The following is a 23,640-nucleotide window of genomic DNA, read 5'->3' as shown; positions in this document are numbered from 1 at the left end:
CGCTCTTCCTCACTCACACACACACTCTTCCTCACACACACGCGCGCACACACACACACTCTTCCTCACACACACACACACACACACACACTCTTCCACACACACACACACACACACACACTCTTCCTCACACACACACACACACACACACACACACACACACACACACACACACACACACACTCTTCCTCACACACACACACTCTTCCTCACACACACACACACACACACACACACACTCTTCCTCACACACACACACACTCTTCCTCACACACACACACACACACACGCTCTTCCTTACACACACACACACACACACACTCTCTTCCTCATACACACACACACACACACACACACACACTCTTCCTCACACACACACACACACACACACACACACACACACACACACTCTTCCTCACACACACACACTCTTCCTCACACACACACACACACACACTCTTCCTCACACACACACACACTCTTCCTCACACACACACACACGCTCTTCCTTACACACACACACACACACACACTCTCTTCCTCATACACACACACACACACACACACACTCTTCCTCACACACACACACACACGCTCTTCCTTACACACACACACACACACACACACACACTCTCTTCCTCACACACACACACACACACACACTCTTCCTCACACACACACACACACACACACTCTTCCTCACACACACACACACACACACACACACAGACACTCTTCCTCACACACACACACACACACACACACACTCTTCCTCTCACACACACATTCTTTCTCACACACACACACTCTTCCTCACACACACACAAACACACACTCTCCCTCTCCTCCTCACACACACACACAAGCTCTTCCTCACACACACACGCTCTTCCTCACACACACACACTCTTCCTTACACACACACACACACACTCTTCCTCACACACACACACTCTTCCTCACACACACACACTCTTCCTCACACACACACACACACTCTTCCTCTCACACACACACTCTTCCTCACACACACACACACACACACTATCTCTCTCTTGTCAAAACTGTGAAAGGCTTTTGGGTTCACTTAAGAACTTGCCATAGTCAATAACACCATGGTAATGTTTTGGGACGATTCCCTCTGACCCCGATGGCGCCACAGTTATTGTTGATAAATGATGTTTGTTTTGTTTGTGATGTCAGGAGAGCAGGCGGGTGAGGAGAGCATCACACAGATCCTGAAGAAAGCTCACGAAGGCAGAAAGACGGCAGAAAACGCAGCCAAAGACCTGCTGATCAGACTGGACGGCAGCTGCGGCGCTGGGTTTGCGGTGGCTGGATGTAGCGTTCAGCCGTGGGAGAGTCTGTCGTCCAACAGCCACACCAGGTGTCCGTCTTCATATACATTTATGTGTTATGTGTTTATATCTACTGTACATCTCGCTGATGGACTATACCTTGGACATTTGTGAACGAGGCTTGTGTGTGTGACACTGTGATGTGAATGCTGCTTGGTATTCTGGTCCAGCGGTTGCCCGTGACAACCCACAGCCTCCTCACAGCGCTCTTACATCAGAGCTTTTCATATCTGTGCAATCACCTGCCTGTCACTCTCAATCCAGCCTTGAGATGCTGAAGTCCACGATCTCACCCACAAACCCATTGAGCTTCATTACTTCAAGTGTCTTAATGGCAATGTTTGAATTGGGGGCCCTCACCATGGAATGGATTTTCTTGGGTGGGATCAAAAATCTTAATAGTAAATCATGTATTTATCTTATCTTATCTGCACAAATGTTCGATTTTTTATAAAATATTTTTACCTGTGGGACCCCCGTAAGTTTTCTTTTTTAACTCAGATCGGGAGTCCCTAATGCCTTATGGGTGGTCCCGGATCCCCCCTGTCCCCCTCAATTTGAGCAGTGCTTAAAGGGATAGATCATCTCCCAAACATCTCTTGTGTTTTACCAGTGAATGAGATTCATGTTTTACAACATGAAGGTGAATAACCATCGTGTGTCTGTTGTCAGCAAGATGACTTAATCAGATCGATATAGGATATGTATTGAAAGTGTATTTTATCATTGCTTATTCAAATATGAATGCAGAAATGAGATAAACAGACACGCACGCAAACAAAAGAGTGTTCAGGGGTTTATTGTATGTGACAGCGGGGCCTCCGTCTCGATCTGCTGATGTCATTTATCAGAGCTCGAGAGTTTCATTCATTTAAATGGAAAATAAATGAATTTGAGGTTGTAGTAATCATGTTATCATTGGATTGTTGTATAAATCATGACAACCTTTATGACTTGAACACAGAAACTGTGATCTCAATGCAGTACACAGTCCATCCGCTGAAAACATTAAGAGACCATATCAAAATCTGTTAAATGACGATTTATAGGTATTTGTTTAGGTAAAATTATTTTTGTTTCATTCTGCGAATTACTATTTCTACCACATCTTTCTATTTGCAGAAAACGTAAACTGGGGAAACTTAACAAGCCTTTAGACCTCAAATACGGCAAAGAAAACAAGTTCAGATTCACTTTTAAGCAACGCAACAGTCACGTACATCTAGAACACAATACATCTAGAAATGCTGATTAAATGAACATTTAGAAAGTGGTCTCTTGTATTTCTTCTACATGAAGAGCATCAGTGGTTTGTAGAATAGAAGTACTGAAGGTCTGTTTTGTTTTGTCGTGTTGTTATGTGAATGGATTTCAGACACATGATGTGTTTCTCGTCATTGATTTTTCTCCATCCTCCATTCAACAGTCTCCACCGTGAAGCACATCACGGCACATTACGGCCTCTCTCGCTCTTACTGATGATGAGAAATCGTCCAAGCTGACTTTTCTCTTTAAAAATAACTCGCTTGTTTTACACTAAAATCAGATTTCAAGAAGACCCGTTCATCCGAGTGCTGTGAAGTTTGGCTGTATGCTTTTATTAAGGGAAAAGTGAAGCAATTCGCTAGTTGCACAAGATGATCGTAATTTCTGGTAGTATAACACTGGATAGGAAAAGGAGGATTTAGGTCCGGGTTCATTTTACATCAGCCATATGACAGATCCTCTTTACATTGCTGAGCACTTTGTTAAGCCAAAACGTCTCAATAGTGTTATAGAGCTTGTCAACCGATGTCAAGCCGAGTTGAATGTTGTGCCATCTTGGGAGGATCGCTGCTAGTGCGTTCAATGCAGTGTTTTGCTTTTCTTGTTTGATTAGGAAATATAACTATGGTAGGTCGATCAAGCCGTCTTTAAAACTGCAATAGCATTACGTTCAGGAAAAGCCCACGGTTCTTTCACTTTCCATTTCTCAATATAGCAAACAAAACAAGTAACGGTACTTATCAAAACAATAATAGCAGTGGATTATTAACCTACCAAGATGGCAGCGCAACATACAACATGGGGCGTGACATCAGCTTCACATTCTATATACGACCGGAAATCTGTCTGCGGTCTCTGGCGTCGCAAAACCTCACCGGCGCCACCTTGTGTTGTTGTTTGTATTGTTCCCTGTCATGTATTGTACAGTTGAGCAATAGAAACCTCAGCGGCAGCCCATTATGTTTTTTCAGATTGATTACAATTTGTGTTACCATAGATTTAGTACAAATACCATGTTGAATTTGTGGTATAACTACAACAAAACCAAACAACTATATACTATATTTAATCATGTTTTTAGCTGGATTTCCAATGGAAATGTTCTGTTAAAGACGTTTTGATGGTGACAAGTGACATTTCTAGATCAATCTTGACTAACTGAAGTTTTTGGTGAAAAGTGTTCAGATTCAAGCTTGTGTTATCTTATCTGCTGTTTTACCCCGGCAATATTGTCTTTATAGTGTTTGTTGTAATAGCTGCTATTGTTTTGTTCTATGATGTGCATTCTGTGAATAGAGACACTTACATTTGCTGATGGGCTTCCAGACAGGTGTGTGTGTGTGTGTGTGTGTGTGTCAGGACGGAGATAATGGAAAGTGTCATTGTAATGAGGCGGCTGGTTAATTGAGAGTCATTTGCAGGATTTGGTCACGCTTCAGTATCATTGTGTGGTTTATTCATGTCAAGGGTTTAAAATGAGCACCAGATGAAAACAAAAATTGGCTTTGGCAAATAAATAAACACAGCAGGCAAACAAAGACAGTATCACAGTACTAATAATCAAACAATTGTACATGATAGAGTATTTCATTCAATTCAGTTTTATTTATAAAGCACTTTTCACAATTTTGCATACATTTTTGCAAATATATATAAATAAGGCAGCATGGTATTATTGCAATGTTTTTATATGACGTACATTTATTGACGTACATTTTTTTATTAGTACTGACTGTAAAATAACTTTTACAAAACACAATTCAAAAGGATAACTAGTGTAATAAAATGTAAGAAAAATTGTGGTTCAGAAGTGTGTGTGTGTGTGTGTGTTTACAGGTTTAGTTATATGTGTGTGAGCCAAATGTTCTAACATTGAAATATTAAGACAAAGGTCAAATCATTTTATCTTTCAGTCTAATGGTTCTGGGTTTAAGTCCATGACATGACCTGACTAATACTGTGTGTTTGTGTGACGTGATGTGTGTAGCACCACCAGCTCCACGGCCAGCAGCTGCGACACAGATTTCTCTAAAGAAGACGAGCAGAGGTTGAAGGATTACATCCGCCAGCTGAAGAACGACCGCGCCGCTGTCAAACTGACAATGCTGGAGCTGGAGAGCGTTCACATCGACCCGCTGAGCTGTGACGTGAAACCTCGCGGTGACTCGCAGAGACTCGACCTGGAGAACGCTGTACTGATGCAGGAGCTCATGGCCATGAAGGTGCACACACACATCACTCGTAGTTTAAAGACTCACATAATCATGTATAGTTTGTGTTAACATCGCTCCATTAACTGACCCCCTCCCATAAATCTGAAATGTGTCTGTCTGTCGTGCAGGAGGAGATGGCAGAGCTGAAAGCTCAGCTGTATCTCTTGGAGAAAGAGAAGAAAGCCCTCGAGCTGAAGTTGAGCACGCGTGAGGCTCAGGAACAGGCGTATCTGGTTCACATCGAGCATCTGAAGTCAGAGGTGGAGGAACATCAGGAACAGAGACACAGATCGCTCAGCTCCACCAGCAGCAAAGACAAGAGCAGAGTAAACATGATTTACATTACAAACACCTGTCAACTTGCATGTATTCATATATGGATATGAATATAATATTATATACATAAGTGTTTGGTGGTTTATATTTCAATGGGAACAGATGCGATAGTGACTGTTCAACGGCAACAACTCAAACAAACATTATGTGGCCAAAACGTAACTTCTGGCAGACCGTTGAATTGTTTTAATTTATTTAATACAATAGAAAATATGAATAAACACTAAATATAAAATAATTTGTTATATTATAACCAAACACAGACTGTAAGCTAACTTCAGGCCAGGCTCATGCGTCCAGTGAAACCATCTATACACAGATAAAACTAACAACCATCCACTTTAGGTTGCTAATGTCCAACGATAAGTATTTATATTAGTGTTTAATATAAGAAAATTCCTACTTTACTACAAGTTTACTGTAGCAAATATTATAACGTAAAGTACTTTTTTCATTCTGAAGAAATGTAACATGCCAACATGAAAGTTCTTTATAATATTTTCTACCGTAACCTAAAAGCAGTTCAATTCCTAGATACTATGGTGTTTTTAAATCTCACTATAGTAAATATTGGAGAACACTACTGTATTATGCAATATAGTCATTAAGTGTATAGTAGTTGATATACCACGGTATGCTACAATTGACTAGTTTACCTAAGCAAACACTATAGGAAAGAGATTTGATCAAAGCCATAGATAGCATCTGTTATTAATGTCAAGTTTTGTGTGGACATGACCGTACGCACAGTTTTGTGCTTGTTTTAATGTAAGAAACGATGTTCAAACGTCACAAACAGGCAAATTGGTTGAATCGTTTGTATCAAAAGACATTTTTGTGTAATATTAAACTCTCATAATGATTTGCAGGGTGTTATTAGTTTTGAGCGGTTGTTGGAATGTCGCGACTGTCAAATCAGAATCAAGCATTTAAATGGCGAGACGTGTAATAAAATTCAATTAAATATAAACAGTTACATTATTAGACACTAGCCAAACAAACTGTAAGTTAAGTGCAGTCCAGTCACGCACACTGAGGAAACGGTCAATATGACATGAGGTCTCTGAGGTTATATAGCGCAGGACTGTCATGAGAATTCAGTGACTCTCGTCTGTCTGAGAACATCAGGAATCCTCCAGCAGTCCATCCATCTCTCTCTCTGGTGAATTATTCAAGAGAATCTCTCGGTCTCTCTCTAAACAGCAGCACATGGAAGAGTGTTTGAGTTCTTCGCTCTTCTCAGATGAAGCACATCTCTTGTTTTTGTAATGAGGTTTGAATCCGTTTGTAAGTGAATTGGAGTGACTGAAGGCCTCCTTGAAAACATTTCTAGAGAAGGCAGCTTTATGTATCTAGACACAAAAGTAATTCAACATATGATTTATACATAATCTATAATAACAACAGCAGTAGCCTATCTTTAATGTCCCTGTGAACCGGAAGTTGCGATCACTTTATGCATTAAGTGGGCGTGGCTTTGGTCTTTCTCTGTGATTTGTTCGGGTGTATAAAAGCAGCCGTTACGTTACATACATCCTTTAAGATGGATAGTCATTACAGGACAGAAGTGCATTTTCAGATTTTAACTCAAGGCACATGATTTTTTTAAAGAGAACGATCCACGTTGATAAACTATTTACAATAACGCTGCAATATTTCATGAAAAAATAGGCACTGTCATTTCTTATTTCACTGGGACTGATTTAAAATCACAATAAAAGTTAAAGACGAGTAAGAAGGTAAAATAACTATAAATAAATAACAAATAAGAAATGAAATGCTGGTATTAAGAACAGTTGAAACGAGGCCTACGCAGCATGCAGTCTTGCTTCAGTTTTTACTTAAAGCTCTTCATCAGCAATGATTTCTATCAGACCAACTTGTCGCCTTGGAAATATAAGGTTGAACAGTATTTGAAACATTGTGCTTTTAAAGATGTTACATTCCATTTTACTTTGTAGTCAAAACAATTCCCAAAATATACGCAATGTAAAGAATAAAAATCACATAATGCAAAGAAGAAGAATATATGATATGAATAACTGGTGCTCAAGATAAACTCAAAAGATTCATATTCTAATGTTCTCCTTCTCTTACTCTTCACGTCTCTTCTCTTTTCAAGACACATTGTTTTTTTTCTGTATCCCACAATGAATTGATCTAAGTGACAGCGGATGACCCAAATGAAATACAGAAAGCTCCACACACACACACATACTGAGGATTCGTCCAAACCTCTAAACACTAAACTGTGGACATTATTAGATTTAATGTCAAATATGATTATAAGTGAGCACCTCCGTCTTAAACTGTCTCTCTCTCTGTGTGTGTGTCTGGTGTTCATCTCATCTGAAGATCTGCTCTCATTCTCATAACCATTAATAACAGTGAGAGATTACATTCATCAGTTAGATTATTCATGTCTCTCTCTGTGTGTTCAGGACTCGGGTGATTCTCCTGCGATCAGTCTGTCTGATGTGAGAACTCTCAGTGACAGTGACCTCGCCGCTGAGCTCACCAGCGCTCTCAGGAGGTGACAAATCACATTACATTCAGATGCTGTTTTAAGAAAAGAATAATACATGCCGACGAATTGAATTCTGATGATATGTGCATTTGATGTGCGTGTTTGTTTCAGAGAGAAGAAGTTGAAGTGTCGCGTGCAGGAGCTGGTCGCTGCGCTAGAAAGACTCACAAAGAGCAGCGAAGTCAGACATCAGCAGTCTGCAGAGTTTGTCAATGATCTGAAGAGAGCCAACAGGTAACACACACACACATAATAAACCAGTTCAACAGCATTTATTGATCAAGCTTCATGTTCATGTTGAGTATTTTGATGCATGTCAGGGTTCACCCAAATGAACGTGTGTCATCATTTCCTCGCCCTCTTGTCATTTCAAACCTATGTGAAGGCCCCCAGTTACCAATAGTCTTCAAAATATCTTCTTTTGTGTTCTGCAGAAGAAAGAAAGAAAATCATAAAGGTTTGAAATGACAAGAGGGCGAGGAAAAGGATGAATTCTAAGAACTTCCATTTTTGGTTGAACTATCACTTAAATTCCTTAATTTTCTGTCTTCAAAACTCTGTGTTTATTTCAGTGAAAGATTTAGTCCGTTTTTATCAGTTGACATAAAGACACTTTTCATTTTGTGATCCATTGGAAATCATGAACACTTTGAATGTTCATTGTGACTTGTTTGATGTTAGAATTTGCATTATATTTTTACACACACAGATGTCACGTATTTCAACCAACGCAAACATTTAATGAAGATTTTTACGTTTCAGTTTCGCTGACCAGAGATCACTTTCTTTTTTTCTAGTAATTTCTGATCAATTCTGACAATTTAAAACATTTCTCACTCTCTCGGCTTATTCGCATAAAACGTTGACCTAGAAAGTTGATGTGTTGTGTGTGTTGTGCAGTAATCTGGTGGCGGCGTATGAGAAAGCAAAGAAGAAACATCAGAATAAACTGAAGAAGTTGGAGTCTCAGATGATGGCGATGGTGGAGAGACACGAGACGCAGGTGAGGATGCTGAAACAACGCATCGCTCTTCTGGAGGAGGAGACGTCTCGACCACACACCAATGAGACATCGCTCTGATACACAACAGCTCCCGATCATAACACATGTTGACTCCTCACCAAACCCAAAGAGACCTGACAGACGTCTGGAGAACATGAGTGGAATAACCAATAGAAACAATCAGCGCTCATACACGCACGCATGAGCCGTGAGTCATGTGACAGCTGTCAGTCAAACTTTGGAATAAATCCTGTATCGTCGACTTTTTTCAACTAAAAAGATATAATGAAAGGACATTATTTGTGTAATATTTGTTATAATATGACAGTATTGGGCTACAATCTTCTTCCACACGATCTAAACTGAAACCGATAAAGCAGTATTTGGATTTCCAGTCCAGTCGATCCACATTCACTCACATGTATTCGCTCTTATAGCATTCAGCTTTGAAAGAGCCGAGCCTCTCAAAAAGTGCTGAACTTAAGTCTTCTGTTTGAAGTCCTTCAATAACTTTGAGTGAGAATAAACATCACTATACACTGATAATATCCATACAGACTTTTATGTTGAAGTGCCTGAACATTCTGCGTAACAAACTTTTCTTTCGGTGTTTAACACATGAAAGAAAGTCATGCTGTGTCGGAGCGATAGAAAGTTAATCATGACATGAGTTTTATTACGTTTCGATCCCTTTGAGACGGCGGCTGTTTTCATCGCTCATCAGTTTCCATGATGGCAACAATATTAAGAGAGACGCTCACATGCGTATCGATTTCCCCGAGGCTTTATGTTATTCTACAGTCTGTGCTCAGAGCGACCGTCGACATTCACATCATGTTTACCTGTGAAACAAACTGCACAATAATGTGTTAAACAAATATATGTGTTTCAATCCAAAAAAGTGCTTTTTTAAGACAGATATGATGACTTTGCATTGTGGTATTTCATGACTAAATCTAGACTGCAAAAATGTTTCTTTCCGCTGTATTTGTTTCTTGATGTTCAGAACAAATATAAAAGTGTTGCATCAAGATACATTTACATTAGAAGCAAAATGAAATAAAGTTTTGGTTTCTGAAAAGAATTGCTAAATGTATGCCTCAAAATATAAACCTGAATAAAGTTTGACCTCTTTACACTTGTAAACAAACTGGTGTGTTGTATATAAAACACATCTGAACAACACGTTTTTTTTCAGATATTTCTTGTTTTAAACATAAACTTGATTTTGGTCATATTTGAGGTCATCTTGCTTCTTAAGTAAATGTATCTTGAATGTTAATATTTTTGTCTTGTTGTCCAGCACAAATATACAAAGTTAGAAATACATTTTTGCACTGTACAGTATATCATGCATTCACGTAGGCTGAAAAAAGTAATATTTTATTGCATTTGCGTTTTTATTTATGATGTGATGGAGAATTTAGGCTAATTTGTGCTTCATTGTCATGAAAATGTTACAATGCAAATCCTTTTGGCCGAAAACAGGACTGATTTAATTGACTGAAATGTGTATTCTGTTTGTGAGAGTATGTTGGGATGTTTCACAACATATTCTTGAAGAACTGAACCTGCGCTGGTGTTGTACATGTTATCACTGTTTTCAATGGAAACATCTGCACTTTTCATAATCGTGACCGTCTTTAAGACCAAAGCAAAAATCCCAAAATGAAAAGAGGTGAATTCAAGTTGTCGGGGACACTTTGAACTTAGATGAATGGAAAAAAGTATCACTGTCAAAATGAATTCATCCCATAAGTTCATTGAACAGGTGAATCGTTTCTTACATTGAGATACAACGATAAAGCAGCCGTTGCATTTGTTTGCATGCACATACTGTACAACTCGTGTACAATCATCACCACAATCACAAACCGCTCAAGCCGGTTCACACAGGTCTGATTTTGTCACGTTTAAAACCACAACAGCTTCGTCCTGGACTGTAAAAGCACTTTTCCACAGTCTGATGGAGTAGATCACCACATTGCCTTCAATGGACTTTAGTTTTGATCTTTCCCCCAAAATATCAATGAAACTTCAACGGCTGCTGTTTTATTCCTGCACTTCTGTGTTTGTTTGTTTTTTGCAAGATGCTGCAACGCACAACAGTTTACACGCTTTTGTTCCAAAGGTGTTCACCCCAATGTTAATGATTCATGATTGTTTCCATGTTGATGCTGTCATGCATATTTTCAATCTCACATTTCTCAGAGGCAAACGTTAAAAGCAATAGAGATCAGATGGGCTTCATGTACTCATCATCAGCCCACACAGACACTGTTAGTTATAATGTTATAATAATCCATTATTCATCATCATGCAGTTTGACTTCTGTTGAGAGGCGTGATGAACTGGTTTACATGTGCTTCAGTAAACAGAAGGATGAGGTTTTTCCTCTCACAGATAGTTATAAGAGATTGTTGAATCACAATGAAGACGCTTGCGCTTTCTTTTATCAAAAATATACGCATGTCCATTTCAAACTGTGGGCTGGAGAAACTATATTATAACGGGGTTTGTGAATTTGCACAGATCGGTTTTTGAATCAAATCTTTGCAATCGTTCTTGTTATTTTTTAATAAAGAATGTATTTGTTTATATAATAAAATTGTAAATCATGTCAGTGGCCTGTGTTCAGTCAACATGAAATAAATCTCAACGAGACAAGATGTGCAGTGAGAAAGGGTTTAGTTTGGAAGGCAAAAAATATGACAATATGCTGAAGACTTCTGGGATTCCTTGAGCACTTCTAACCGTGGCATTTAAAACCATTTTAGACGATGAAAGTTGGCCCTTAACAAACAAAGAGCTTCTGATGACTGAAAGCAAAGCTATAGATCTTAACATTGGCTGATGTTTGTTTTAACAGTGATCTTGGTCAACGTAACCCGTCAAAACTATTGTGGCTTTTTGAGCCGTTAAGATCTCAGATTCATGACAAACATTTCATGAAACCCAAGGAGCGATTATAAGAAAACATTTACCAGTCATATGAGGTTTTTATTTTGTTCAGTCCCATCAGTAATGGAGTTCTTCCATCAGTAGAAAGCCTTTACATTTGGTAGATTCTGTGTTTACAGGCCGATGATAAAACCACAATGAACCAAAGGCTGTCAGATACCTCAACGCTCTGCTGCTCTTTATTTTCTCTTCACTATTCTGCAGCTGTAATGTTAGATCAATATACGCAGATACAAATATACTCTTACTTAAGCAACATTTTACTCTTTTCTAGACAGATATACATTTATATAGTAAGCGAAATAATGTTAGTAAATTGTTTTTCGGTAAAGCTGCTTTAAAACAATGCACATATTAGAATTCACTCTACGCATCATCCTGAATGTATATTTATTTTACCTTAAAACGTAGAAAATGTGACGTCAGGACTTGATTTAAATTCATTTCATAATACTGATAAAACTGTGTAGAAAATCTTTGTGAATGAATAAAGTCCTTCATGACCGATCAACACGGTCTTCAGAGAAACTACTGCTTAGGATTTATTTATAGAAAACAGATTGGATGGTGTGTGTCTCTATAACTATGTGGTAAAATCTCAGAGGCAGTAAAAGTTGAGATTGAAGAAATTATAAACTACTTCATTTTTAGAGAAATCTAATATTTCTGAGGACTGCAACATTAATAAAAGAAGATTTCAAAAACAATAAGTGCAATTCTCACGGCTCCCATTTATTTCGCAAGTATAACAATTATTTAAAGAGTGAAAACTGAATTATTGCCAAGACTGAACAAAACATTTCCTGTATATTTACAGAGGGCTTAGGTTACACATAGAATTGATATGAAATACTGTAGAAATTTGCAAGAAAAAGGTTTTCCTGATGTGATTTACCTGATGAGGAGCTACATTATTCTAAAGACATGCTGAATGTCGCATGCCCTGAGAAAGCCAAGGCCTTGTGTCTTATTCTAATACCAGATACATGCAACGAAAAAAGTCCTTTTGTGAGAAATCAATGAAACGACATGCCCATAATGTGATCCAAACACATCGCCGGTTACATGAAACAACTGATACCAGACATAATGGAGTAAGAATACAAGCCATCTCGCCAAAAACCAACAGGAAAACAAACCACTTAGACATAGAAAATGAACATTTAGTTGGTGACCACCTGAAAGAATCTTCATTTACATCATTCAATGTCTCACACACACACACGCACCATACAAACCTTTCAAACCAAATACTTCAAACATTCAGTCATGGACGATTTATATCCTGCTTTCGGCTTTTAAAAGAATTCTAAGAAGCAATAATGACAAAAGTATTGTAAAACATGAGTGGACTGAACATCAAATCTCATGGCACAAAGCTAACCTAAAAGCGTTTAAATGATAAAAGAACAAACATGTTTTAGGTGCGATCTACTTCATACTATTAAGTGAAAACATTTCATTTGTTCACCGTGGTCTGAACGGGCCATAAGGAGCAAAGATCATGTGAGACACAGAATTGGATTTAAAACTCCAGAGTTTCTCCCTGTATTTATAATCAGGGAAAGGGTGTTGTCATGGTTACATTGGGCGCAGCTTGCTTAAAACCAAGATGTGTCATCCTGAAGTAGTAAAGGTTATAAAAGCCAATGCTGTCTCCAAACATAAAAAGCAAACAAAATACTCTCTTATATCTGAATGTTCACTCCACGTGTCGCTGGTGCAAAAGGACGTAAACTGAAGAAAAATACAAAAGAATTCAAATAACAGATGCAGTCAACAGTTCTGAGTCAGTGGAAGCCAGATCGACACGCCCGTGACACATGAAGACTGTATGATGAAGTCCCGCCTCATTTCTTGCCCTGCTTGTTCACCATGTTTCTGGGTGGAGTCACTGGGCGACTGGAGTTTGGTTTCTTCTTCTCAGCTGGTTTCAAAATCTTTAGGAAAGTTCATATATTTGATTAGAAGCAAAGACAAAAACAGGTCGTGGATTGAGTTATTATATAGAATATAGATCACAGCGAGCAGCTGTAGTAATAAAGATGGCTGTGCACCTGAAAAGAACACATGAGGGTCTCGTCTACGCTCATCATGGCTCCGGCGTTATCAAACTCTCCACAGTAGTTTGGTGCGGAGAACAGGGTCACCAGCTGCCTCTTAGCGAAGAACTCATAGCCGTCTTCCACCACCTAAATCACAATTTACATTGATACATTTCAATCTATACCTTTGTTTCATCTGTGTGTTCCCAGGAGATCAAACCCATGACCTGTGTGTGGCTAGCGCAATGCTATACTAACTGAGCTAGAGAGAGACAGGAATCAGAACGTACAGAATAGCTGTGAAACGTGTATGAACCATGAGCTACATCTCCATATGCAGCGTTCACAGAAAATGTGACCATGTGACTAGCTGCTCATCATTCACTTATATGGTGAAGCAAGCAGGCCACCTAGTGGCCAAAGCCGTAAGGGCGTCTGAACATCACATCATCAGTTATAAACCACTTCAACAATCATCATTTACATTTATGTTAATAAATGTAATCCAATATTATCCAAAGCGTCTTACGTTGCATCATCCTGTATATTTGTTTCTAAGTATGTGCATTGTTAGCGCCATGCTCGAACCACTGAGCTACAGGAAAGCTCATCACACAGGAACAAAGTCCATATGTTGATACTTTGGCCCTCGTGTATCTAATGGAAGTAGAGAAATGAAGTGTTCTGTTATTTACGGCTTCCGAGCAACACTGGGCGAGGCCAGATGTCAGCCTCTTATATTAGAAACACTAATCTAACACAGAGAGCGTTTAGTGTTTGCAACTATAGGAACAGAACACACAGCTGCTGTGAGGATCAAACCGCTCTTCACATAGAAACGCAGAAGTGTCAATGTCAAAGGGGTCGTCTCAAACTTGCAGACTCATCTGCTTCGGCTCGGTACGAGCCTGCATGACATTTTCAGCTCATCAGTTTCAGCTTTCTCAAAACTGGACATTCATGAATGTAGATGTGACTCGCATGTCTCTATGGGAATCAAGTCTGGTTCATGCTGGGGATTATTCTAGCTCCATAAGGCTGAAGAAGTTTGATTATTCAGGGTAGATACATCTGAAACTGCAGAAGTGTCGTGATTTAGTCTGAATGTGAGGAAGTCACCTGATGGGCCCGGCAGATGAGATCCAGGTCATGTTTGTGGAGGAACTTGGCTACCACTTCAGCTCCAAAGGTGAAGGAGACGCCCCGGTCATTCTCACCCCAGCCCAGCACATCTTTATCTGGATCAGACCACAGCAGATCACACAGGAGACCTTGATCAGGAACATCTGTGGGTCTCATGATTCTTCTGATCTGCTCCATAGACTGCAGGTCTGGAGACAAACCTGAAGAACACATCACGTGTTACGCGAAACTAAATCTTCTGATGGGAAGTGCACTACAATCATTTAGTTTTCTAAATAAATATGTTCTAAACAAAACTGGAGATCATTTGTTTTAAGAGTAAATGAAGACATGATCATTTTATGTTGATATTTGACTCTCTCTTGGCCTGGAACATTGGTCATTCCTAGCTCTGGGTGCACCGAATCCTGTTAGGAATGAATCATTAATCCTGATTTACACTGCACATCTGTATAACCAGTGTTATCGCTTTCAACTGCATCGTCATCAGCTCGTATCAGGCACTAAAGAAATGAACCTTAAACAAACAATACGCTCTTTCCAGTTTGACATCACGGTTTGACTAATATCTTGGATGCAAGTTTCTCAGTGTACCTTCTAAAACATTCATGCACTTTGTAGAGTATATGATTGGCTGTCTGTCACCCAATGCCGGCCCTCACTATAAGCAAAACTTAGGGCCTCGCCACCAAGGGCACATGAAATTACAGCTTTTTTACGACACCACACAAGTCTATTTTCTCTGGTAAAAGAGCCGAGAAATGACCGATCAAAGAAGACTGTAAGGGACTAAAAACGTTTAATATTTGACAACCGTTTAGTTGAACAACCGATGGAATTCAATGGTGCAAACAACAAAATGCTGATTTAGATGAAAAATATTTCTACCATGGCCTGTTTGAATACTCGATTCTGATTGGCTGGAAGGTGTGCATTAAAACCTTTCAACGCACGGCTAGCTGTGGATGAACCCTTTGGTAGTTACTGCGATTCATGTCATTTATAATCATTTATTTATTTGAGATAAGGTTAAGAATAATTCTGTCAATTAATTTAATGGTTATCATGTAAATACACTAAATAAATAAAAATGATGTAATCATCCTCAAGGGCTGTTTGGGGCCATAAACATTTTGCCTCTTGTGCACGCAAGTTTGTTTTTTTAAGCGTAGAAACGCAGCATTTTTCTAGGCGTGATTAGTGTCGCGCAGGAACGGCTGGTCATTTGAGCAGGCTCACATTTTCCGCAAGGTTTAAGACACGAAATGTGAATCGCCCCTTAAAAGGGAGTCTATAGATTGTGGTTAAAATAAAAAAGATCGTCAAATCTTTGCAAATAGTGATTATTACAAATACTACGAACAATAAATTCCACAACCTTTGTATGGCCTTTCCTCATAATTTAAAGGGACATTTCACCTAAAATTGGAAGTAATGAAACGATAAACTATTTGACAATCACAATACACTTGTAATGCAAGGTTCATGTGTTTTTGTGACATTCCTACATCCCGAACACGGCTACAACTAATAGAATCGCGCTTGTTAGGTTTAAAGTGTGCGTGCAAATGATCAAACATGGACATCAGTGGATTGTATTGGGGCACAGGGGGACCCCAACTAAATTCTGCTTGGGGCCTGTAAAGGCTTGGGCCGGACCTGCCGTCACCAAACAGAGCCACACCCACCTCCATGACAACAAAAGATCTTCTCGTCCACAATGGCAGCGATGGGCAGACAGTTGAAACAGTCTGTGAAGGTCTTCCAGAGCTTGATGTTGTAGCGTCTCCTGCCTGAATAGCAAACAAACACCCACATAAACACAGAGCACAGTACAGCGTCAATGCATATAGAGAGAGGTCTGTGCTAAAAATACACAACATCAGCTCTTCACCCTCGGCTCCGCCTCTCCCTCCCTCCCTCTCACACAGCAATGGCTCTCAATAATTCATTCTGCACAGAACAAACTGTTCCGTTCTGTACTAAAGTCCTGACGTAGTGCGATATTATGAAAACGTCGGCATGACTAAAACACTGTTCATACTCACACTCATCATAAAAGCCATAGATGCGATTGATGGAGGCACACTCGTGATTCCCTCTCAACAGGAAGAAGTTCTCTGGATATTTGATCTTGTACGCCAGCAGCAGACAGATGGTTTCCAGAGACTGTTTGCCGCGGTCCACGTAGTCGCCCAGGAACAGGTAGTTGCTCTCGGGTGGGTATCCTCCGTACTCAAAGAGCCTGAGCAGATCGTAGTACTGCCCGTGGATATCACCTGTGGTCATGAAAGCGTCTCAGTTGATGTTCTGATTAAATCATCATCCCCTGCTGGTGAGGTCATTTCATGATGACACCGTCAACTACGGGATTAAACAAATCTCCACGGACTACAGTATAAAGCCCTCATGAAGTCACATTTAATGCTAAATGAATGACACAACTCAGAAGAAACACGTTGGACACGGTTAAACGTGATGTTTTTGGTAACTAAACCGTTTGTTTTAACTGCAACGAGGAGAATATTCACTGAAGAGGTTAACTCTGAATGATGTTAGTGAATGTGTGTTCAATCAATCACAAGTTGAAAGTCAAACCCATGATGTGATTTTAATGGTTGATACAGTAGAGCGTGTTCCTGTGCGTTTCTCACCGCAGATCTTCAGCGGAGCCTCCAGCTCCAGTAGGATGGGCTGACTGAGGAAGATTTCTCTGGATTTCAGACACAAACCACGGATTTCATTCTCCTGAAGCTGAACGTTCTTTCCAGGCTTCGATCCCCTCACTGCAATCACACAAAGAAACTCGCCGTCAACAAAACTAAATATGAAAAGGGAGAAACAGATCAGATCACAAATCACGGTTAAATAACTAAAATAACGCCTCATTCAGAATAACAAACGAAAGTGCCCAAAACTCTAATTCTCAATAAAGATTTTAGAGCCAAAACAATCAAATGTGTTGTTGAAATTCACTTTCAATTTTGTCAGCGCTGTAAATGACCTGTTGATCCAAAAGCAACAATGCAAATATGAGAGTGTTCGGTCCTTTATTACACAATTAACCTCTTAATGACGTACAGTACGTGCATATGTTACGTGCAGACACCTGCAGACCTCTACACCAGAGCTTTTATGATGTACTAGAATGTATGTTTGCATTACTGAAGTCTTCTTCTGTCTGCAGATGTGGCCGACTTGAGAAGGACCGCAGAGATCTACAGGATTCAAGTCTAATGCGTAAAGCAGTTCAGATCAGATCAGAGCGGATCCCCCTTTCCCATCATGTAAACCGCCATCTCTCCATCTCGGTTTTATTTTGCAGGAGCTCAAGGGAACAGTCAAAGCTCGGTCTGTGCACTCAGCTGCCCTGTTACTGTCCGCCATTTCTGTTTTAAATGCTTGTTTTGAGCAACTGGCGCAATACTGCAGCTCTGGAATACTTCTGCCGGGAACTGAACACAACGGCTGGGTGATGTAAACAAGAATAACAACACAACACAGCTTTCCTGTAGCTCAGTGTGTCGTGGGTTTGATCCCAGGGGATGGCACATACTTAGAAACATATGTATTAGATAATGCTATGGAAGTAACTGCACAGGTGACTCTCACGCCTTCATCATACAAACACTCCAACTTGTAAAAAGCTAGTAAATATACACAATGCAGATGAATAAGCATTAGTTGAGCTTTAAACTGATGCCCAGCTGGTGTCCGGTGTAGACAGGGTGTTGTCATTCCACAATCAGCACACAAACTTTCTGCAATGAGACACACGTTCCAAACTACACCTTCTTACATCAGCTGAACAACTGCGTACATGCCAACGAACTCGCATAATAAACACCACATATTGCGCAACAGCTTGTGCTACTGCGTAGTGATCAGGATATCCAGTCATTTACAGATTCTCTGAACTTGCTACAAATAATCCAATGTGTCTGTCCGATTAACCATCAAATATACGAGAGAGACTCTGTTCTGCTTTACGGTATATCACTGCTTACGCAATATGGGGGTTCTCGCTTAGGGAAATTGATTGAAATGAGCATCCCTAGTATATTCAAAGTGAATTTAGTTTGATCAAATTTATAAAAGAGAAATACAGCTGTAGGAGATGCTGGAGGCGGAAATACAGGACGAGCACACAAAACAATCACATTATCCCTTACTGACGTTTACATTATTGTTAGGAAACTTATAAAAAACTTTCCGAGCTGGGAAGAGAATCAAGCACAGAAATACTACATCATACGTCCGACTAGGCGTTTTGGCCTAAAAATCGAAATTTCGATTAATTGAACATTTTCTCTCGACTGAGATTATTGAACGATTATTTTGTTTTTGTTTATTTTTCTTTGTTTTTTGCCCATGTAGATCACTTACAAGGTTTGTAGTGTAAATATGCCCAACTAAAGATTTTTTCGAATGAAACATTTCTCATCTCATGTTATTTAATATATAGCATAAATACTTTGTATTTTCATTGATTATTTATTAAACATTTCCAATCATAGACATCTTTGTGTGATTTTTTGCCACTGAAGACAGGAGAAGATACACAACACAAATGAGCAAATCATCTGTCTGCATGTGTAGTGAGAGTGTACTTTAGGACCCTGACTGGAGACACCAGCCCTGCCGTCACGTGAAAGAAACAGATGGAGTATTTAATAGGTGAACGGAGCTTAAAACTATAAAACTTCAAATCTATATTTCTCGCGATATGCACATTTTTAGACTAAAAGTCTTGTGATTACTAATCGGGAGCAGACCTGGAAGAATGTCTCGTATCAACTGTACCTGTCTTTCACTCATATTACATAAACACAGAATATTTGATTTCCATTTGAATCTGGTCATTTTAAAGTTTTAAGCTTTCTTTAGACCAACGTTTCATGTTTGTGTGATAAGTATTTGCAGAGTTTTAGATCAGTGACGCATTTCAGAAATGACTTATGTGAGCGGAGCAGAGACGGCTGGTAGCCGCGTCTGTTTATTTTCTATATTTTACAAAATAACAACGCTGTGATGTTATTGTACACGTACACACGTAATGCTAGACGTAGCAACGTGAATATTAAAAGGGAAAGTAATCTAAATAATCGACGGATTTCGATTAATCGCCCAGCCCTACATCCTTCTCACCAACAGCGTAAAGAGGTCAGAATGACGGGCGAGTGACTGCAAAACAAACTAAACAGATAACACTCTCACTATTCATACGAAACTCTGACAGACACAATCAGACGTTTTAAACTATAATAATCAATTCCATTCATGAATCTGAAAACATCCAAACTTGACGCACATGACTATGGGTTATATACACTGCCTATGCGAGTCGGTTCCTGGCGTGCGGTTATATAAGAGCAAAAGAACAGAGACTGCCAAGAGAACAGCCGTATTAATACCAGCACAGCCTCACACCCTGGCCAGTGCATCTAAACTCTGACGGGATGGAAAAGAACAGGGAGAGGTTTCTAAGAAACTCTGGGAGGTGTATAGTATATCGTGAGATCAACCCAAAAATGTGTCTGGCCGTAAAACCCTTCTTTAAGCAGGGGAAACTCAAAACAGCTCTTCTGCGAAATGTTTAAATATTAAAACATTCTGCTTGTTCAAACCGTGTTCTGCTGGAGGAGAGAAATTAAGAGAATTTCACACAATTCTCCTTTTTTAATAGGACACACATCAAAACACCAGTGTCAAGATTAAACAACACTGTAGATTAACAGTGTTTTATAGCAGTGTTAGCGAGGTACTAGGTCGGTTCGATGAGCACTTCTGTTTGCGAGTAAACTTGATATGCATCAGTGATGAGATGTCTTCGACAAGATAAAACATTCAGATCTGTGGTTGGTTGCTCAGGCTGTGTTCACATTTGACTTCTTTTTTGACTTCTTTTTCAAACTCAAAAGACGCTCCGAGATGCAGAAAAAGATGCTGACACTTAAAAAGCGTTCAGGACATTTCTGTCAAACACGGTTTACTGCATAGGATTTCAATGCAAAACAGATGCTAGCAGTCAAGTGTGAACACGGCCTAACATGTCAGCGTGATCAGTGTGGATGATTCCAGGCCAAAAGAAATCACAATAATAGCGGATTACGTCTCCCGCTGTTTTAGCTTCAGTAATATGTTGAATTATTACTTATTCTTACAGGGTATTTAAAATAAACCTATAAAATAAGTTTACAGCGTAAAGGCGGGTGTCCATTGTTCAAATCACCAAAACATTTGCATCTTTCGCTTTCGTCAGCGCTGTGCTCCTCACTGCTGATTGGCTACAAGGCTGTTTTGGTACTCGGCCCGACTTTGTCTAAACAAGCTAATTCGGAAATCGTTCACTCCGCCTTTAAACTGGTAGAACTATCTGACAGGGTTTTTATTATAAAATCATCCTACCTGTTAATTTTGTCGATTTTATAACGTTTTGCCCTGCGGATGGAAACTCTGACAGGACGATTGGACAGAACACAGGTTCTGCATGTATGAGTGAATGTGTTGCACATGTGCTACATGCGCCGTGACGCTCCTGGATTTGTATGCGTCTCACTGTATGAAGACGTAAACACATGACCATGATGTCCAGAGTTGCCCTGAGAGTTTATTTCAGGTGTATTTAACCATTGAACTTCACACACTGACGTCTGTTGTCAGAGCATCTTCACGACGACCCGTCAAAATAAAACACAGTTTAACCTAAACGATCGAATGAACAAATACTGTAGTGTTCTATAGCATTGGATATAGCAAATTGTGCTTTTCTTGTTGTAAATGAATAAACTCTAGTATACTTTAATATGAACTATAATAAGGTTCAAAAACACTGCATTGTACTAGATTTATTTCCTGACCTGCATTTGTATTTTTTAAAGATGATAACAGAGGTTTTATACTTCTGCTACCTGTACCACAGAACTTTAAACCTCCGTAGCATCAGTGCTATGTGCAAATAAAATGTATATTTTCTATTCAGATCGCGAGTGGAAGTTCGTGATATGCTTTTTTGGGAAGATGCCCAACCCTAGTGTCAATGTCCTTTCTGTAAGTGAACTGTGACAAGAAACGATTATGAAAATCACCTTTGACCGCCACGATACAGTATATTGTCAAAGAACAATACGACATTACCAAAATCATAATACAAAGTATAAACAATAAACAAACCGTCCCACCGATCACCAAGCAGTATTTACCTAATTCGTTGTTTTGTTTACAATGAATACGAATAATCCTACGAGAACAAAACATGTCATCCCGATGCAAATTATTTATATCATACAAAATACAAGACGAACACAACTCGAATACATTTTCAGATTTTTGTTCAGTTATTCTTAACTACTAGAGTTTAGAAAAGTGATTGCCTGTCATGCAGGTGGACTGAAAAAAGCGCTTTATTAAGTTATGACTGAAATGTACAGAAATGTCTGACTTTAAGTGCTGCATAAACATCGTTAAACTTCAAGGATTTTACGATTTTGGGAACTCTGTTAATGACGTCACCCTGCAAACAACACTCTGAACGGTCTATTCTACAAGAAAAATGAAATATTGTTATTCTGATAGCCACACAAACATGCTAACGTGTATTTATTTGTGTTTTGAGCACCCTCACACAGTGTTGTCTACATAGGGAACTTTTCAAATGAATATTGCCTCAACATAATCTTAAATTCAAACCCTTGAAAAACTACACGTGATGTCTATGTAGGGTCTAGTAAAATACAAGCGCTAATGCTAGCTCTGCTAATTCACCTCAACTGACATAAATGAGAGTCAGACGACTAAGAAGATAAACAGATAAATACACGTAGGTATGTTAACTATGTATGCACATATGTACCGATCGTTTCGTCGCTGTTTGATGTTTGAACTCACCCTCGAGCAGGCGCTGGATGATGCTGTCTATGTTGAGTTTGTCGATGTCAGCCATGGCTAGCCGTATAAAACACAAACACCGACGCCTCCAAAGGACACGACCGGTGGAACCCTTATGAGAAAAAGAAAGTGATTTATGAACACAAACTCCGAGAGTCGATGTCAAATCCGGGTTAGCCGTCAGATGCGCGTGTTGCGGCTGTGACGCACCGGCTCTGCGGAGGGATACACTCAGAGCAGCTGCTGAAACAGGCCCGCGGATAAATACCGATGAATATAGGGCGGGGAAATATAGAGCAAGCAAAGATGATTTCAAAGTTTCCTTTCAGTTTTTATGCTTCTTTGCATAGTATCAAAACACGCACACACACACACACTGAGCAGAAAAGCAACCAAATAAGAATACGTGGTAAACAAATGACGATAACGTGTTGAACACCGTATTTCAACATCTCTAAGGATCTGTTTTCTTTGATTTCATCAGCATCATGTTCACGTCAATTGCATAACATGGACAGGGTGTGTCTGAATAAACCACAACTAACAATATTGGGTTTACTTTTGCGCAAAGAAGTGTGCTTTATTACAAACAACGATGGGATTGATTCATCAATGACCTCTCATTTCGACTCTTACGAAGTTTAATTACCACTGATGAAAAAAACAGATGAGAGATTAATAACCTTTTTTACATTGTTCTGTTGATATCAGAGCGTTTATTTAAGAGACTTTATTAGTTCATGCCTACTGTAAACTTACTGTTATTTTAGCGGTCCCACATAACCAAAACATTATTTATAATGATCATCTAAATGTTTTATTTCATTATTTGCCATCAGTTTGCTCACTGGGTGAAAGTGTGTCGCCCTCTGGTGTTTGTATCCGGTCATCTGCAGTGACT

The 23,640-nt window shown here is 39.4% G+C and overlaps 2 protein-coding genes across 5 annotated transcripts in view; one reads left to right on the top strand and one right to left on the bottom strand.

Moving 5' to 3' along the window:
* mcc (MCC regulator of WNT signaling pathway) overlaps nt 1–11,322 on the top strand; it is a 45,249-nt gene extending 33,927 nt beyond the window's left edge. For all 4 annotated transcript variants that reach the window (XM_079474526.1, XM_079474527.1, XM_079474528.1 and 1 more), the window contains 6 exons: nt 1,204–1,387; nt 4,612–4,846; nt 4,966–5,163; nt 7,615–7,706; nt 7,812–7,934; nt 8,601–11,322. In XM_079474526.1, the coding sequence (XP_079330652.1) occupies nt 1,204–1,387; nt 4,612–4,846; nt 4,966–5,163; nt 7,615–7,706; nt 7,812–7,934; nt 8,601–8,781 (1,013 nt within the window). In that variant the 3' untranslated portion in view covers nt 8,782–11,322. The remainder of the gene's footprint in view (nt 1–1,203; nt 1,388–4,611; nt 4,847–4,965; nt 5,164–7,614; nt 7,707–7,811; nt 7,935–8,600) is intronic.
* Nucleotides 11,323–12,375: 1,053 nt separating this feature from the next.
* ppp1cc (protein phosphatase 1, catalytic subunit, gamma isozyme) lies at nt 12,376–23,218 on the bottom strand. The gene is made up of 7 exons (XM_079474515.1): nt 22,740–23,218; nt 17,507–17,638; nt 16,901–17,131; nt 16,541–16,645; nt 14,829–15,052; nt 13,722–13,856; nt 12,376–13,604 (listed from the first exon to the last, which is right to left on the bottom strand). Exons 1-7 carry the CDS (start codon nt 22,792–22,794, stop codon nt 13,515–13,517), a joined length of 972 nt encoding a protein of 323 aa, XP_079330641.1. The 5' UTR covers nt 22,795–23,218; the 3' UTR covers nt 12,376–13,514.
* Nucleotides 23,219–23,640: the final 422 nt, after the last annotated feature.

Source organism: Barbatula barbatula (genome assembly GCF_947034865.1).
Source record: "Barbatula barbatula genome assembly, chromosome: 2".
Classification (NCBI taxonomy): domain Eukaryota; kingdom Metazoa; phylum Chordata; class Actinopteri; order Cypriniformes; family Nemacheilidae; genus Barbatula; species Barbatula barbatula.
This window is presented reverse-complemented; position numbering and strand designations above follow the sequence as displayed.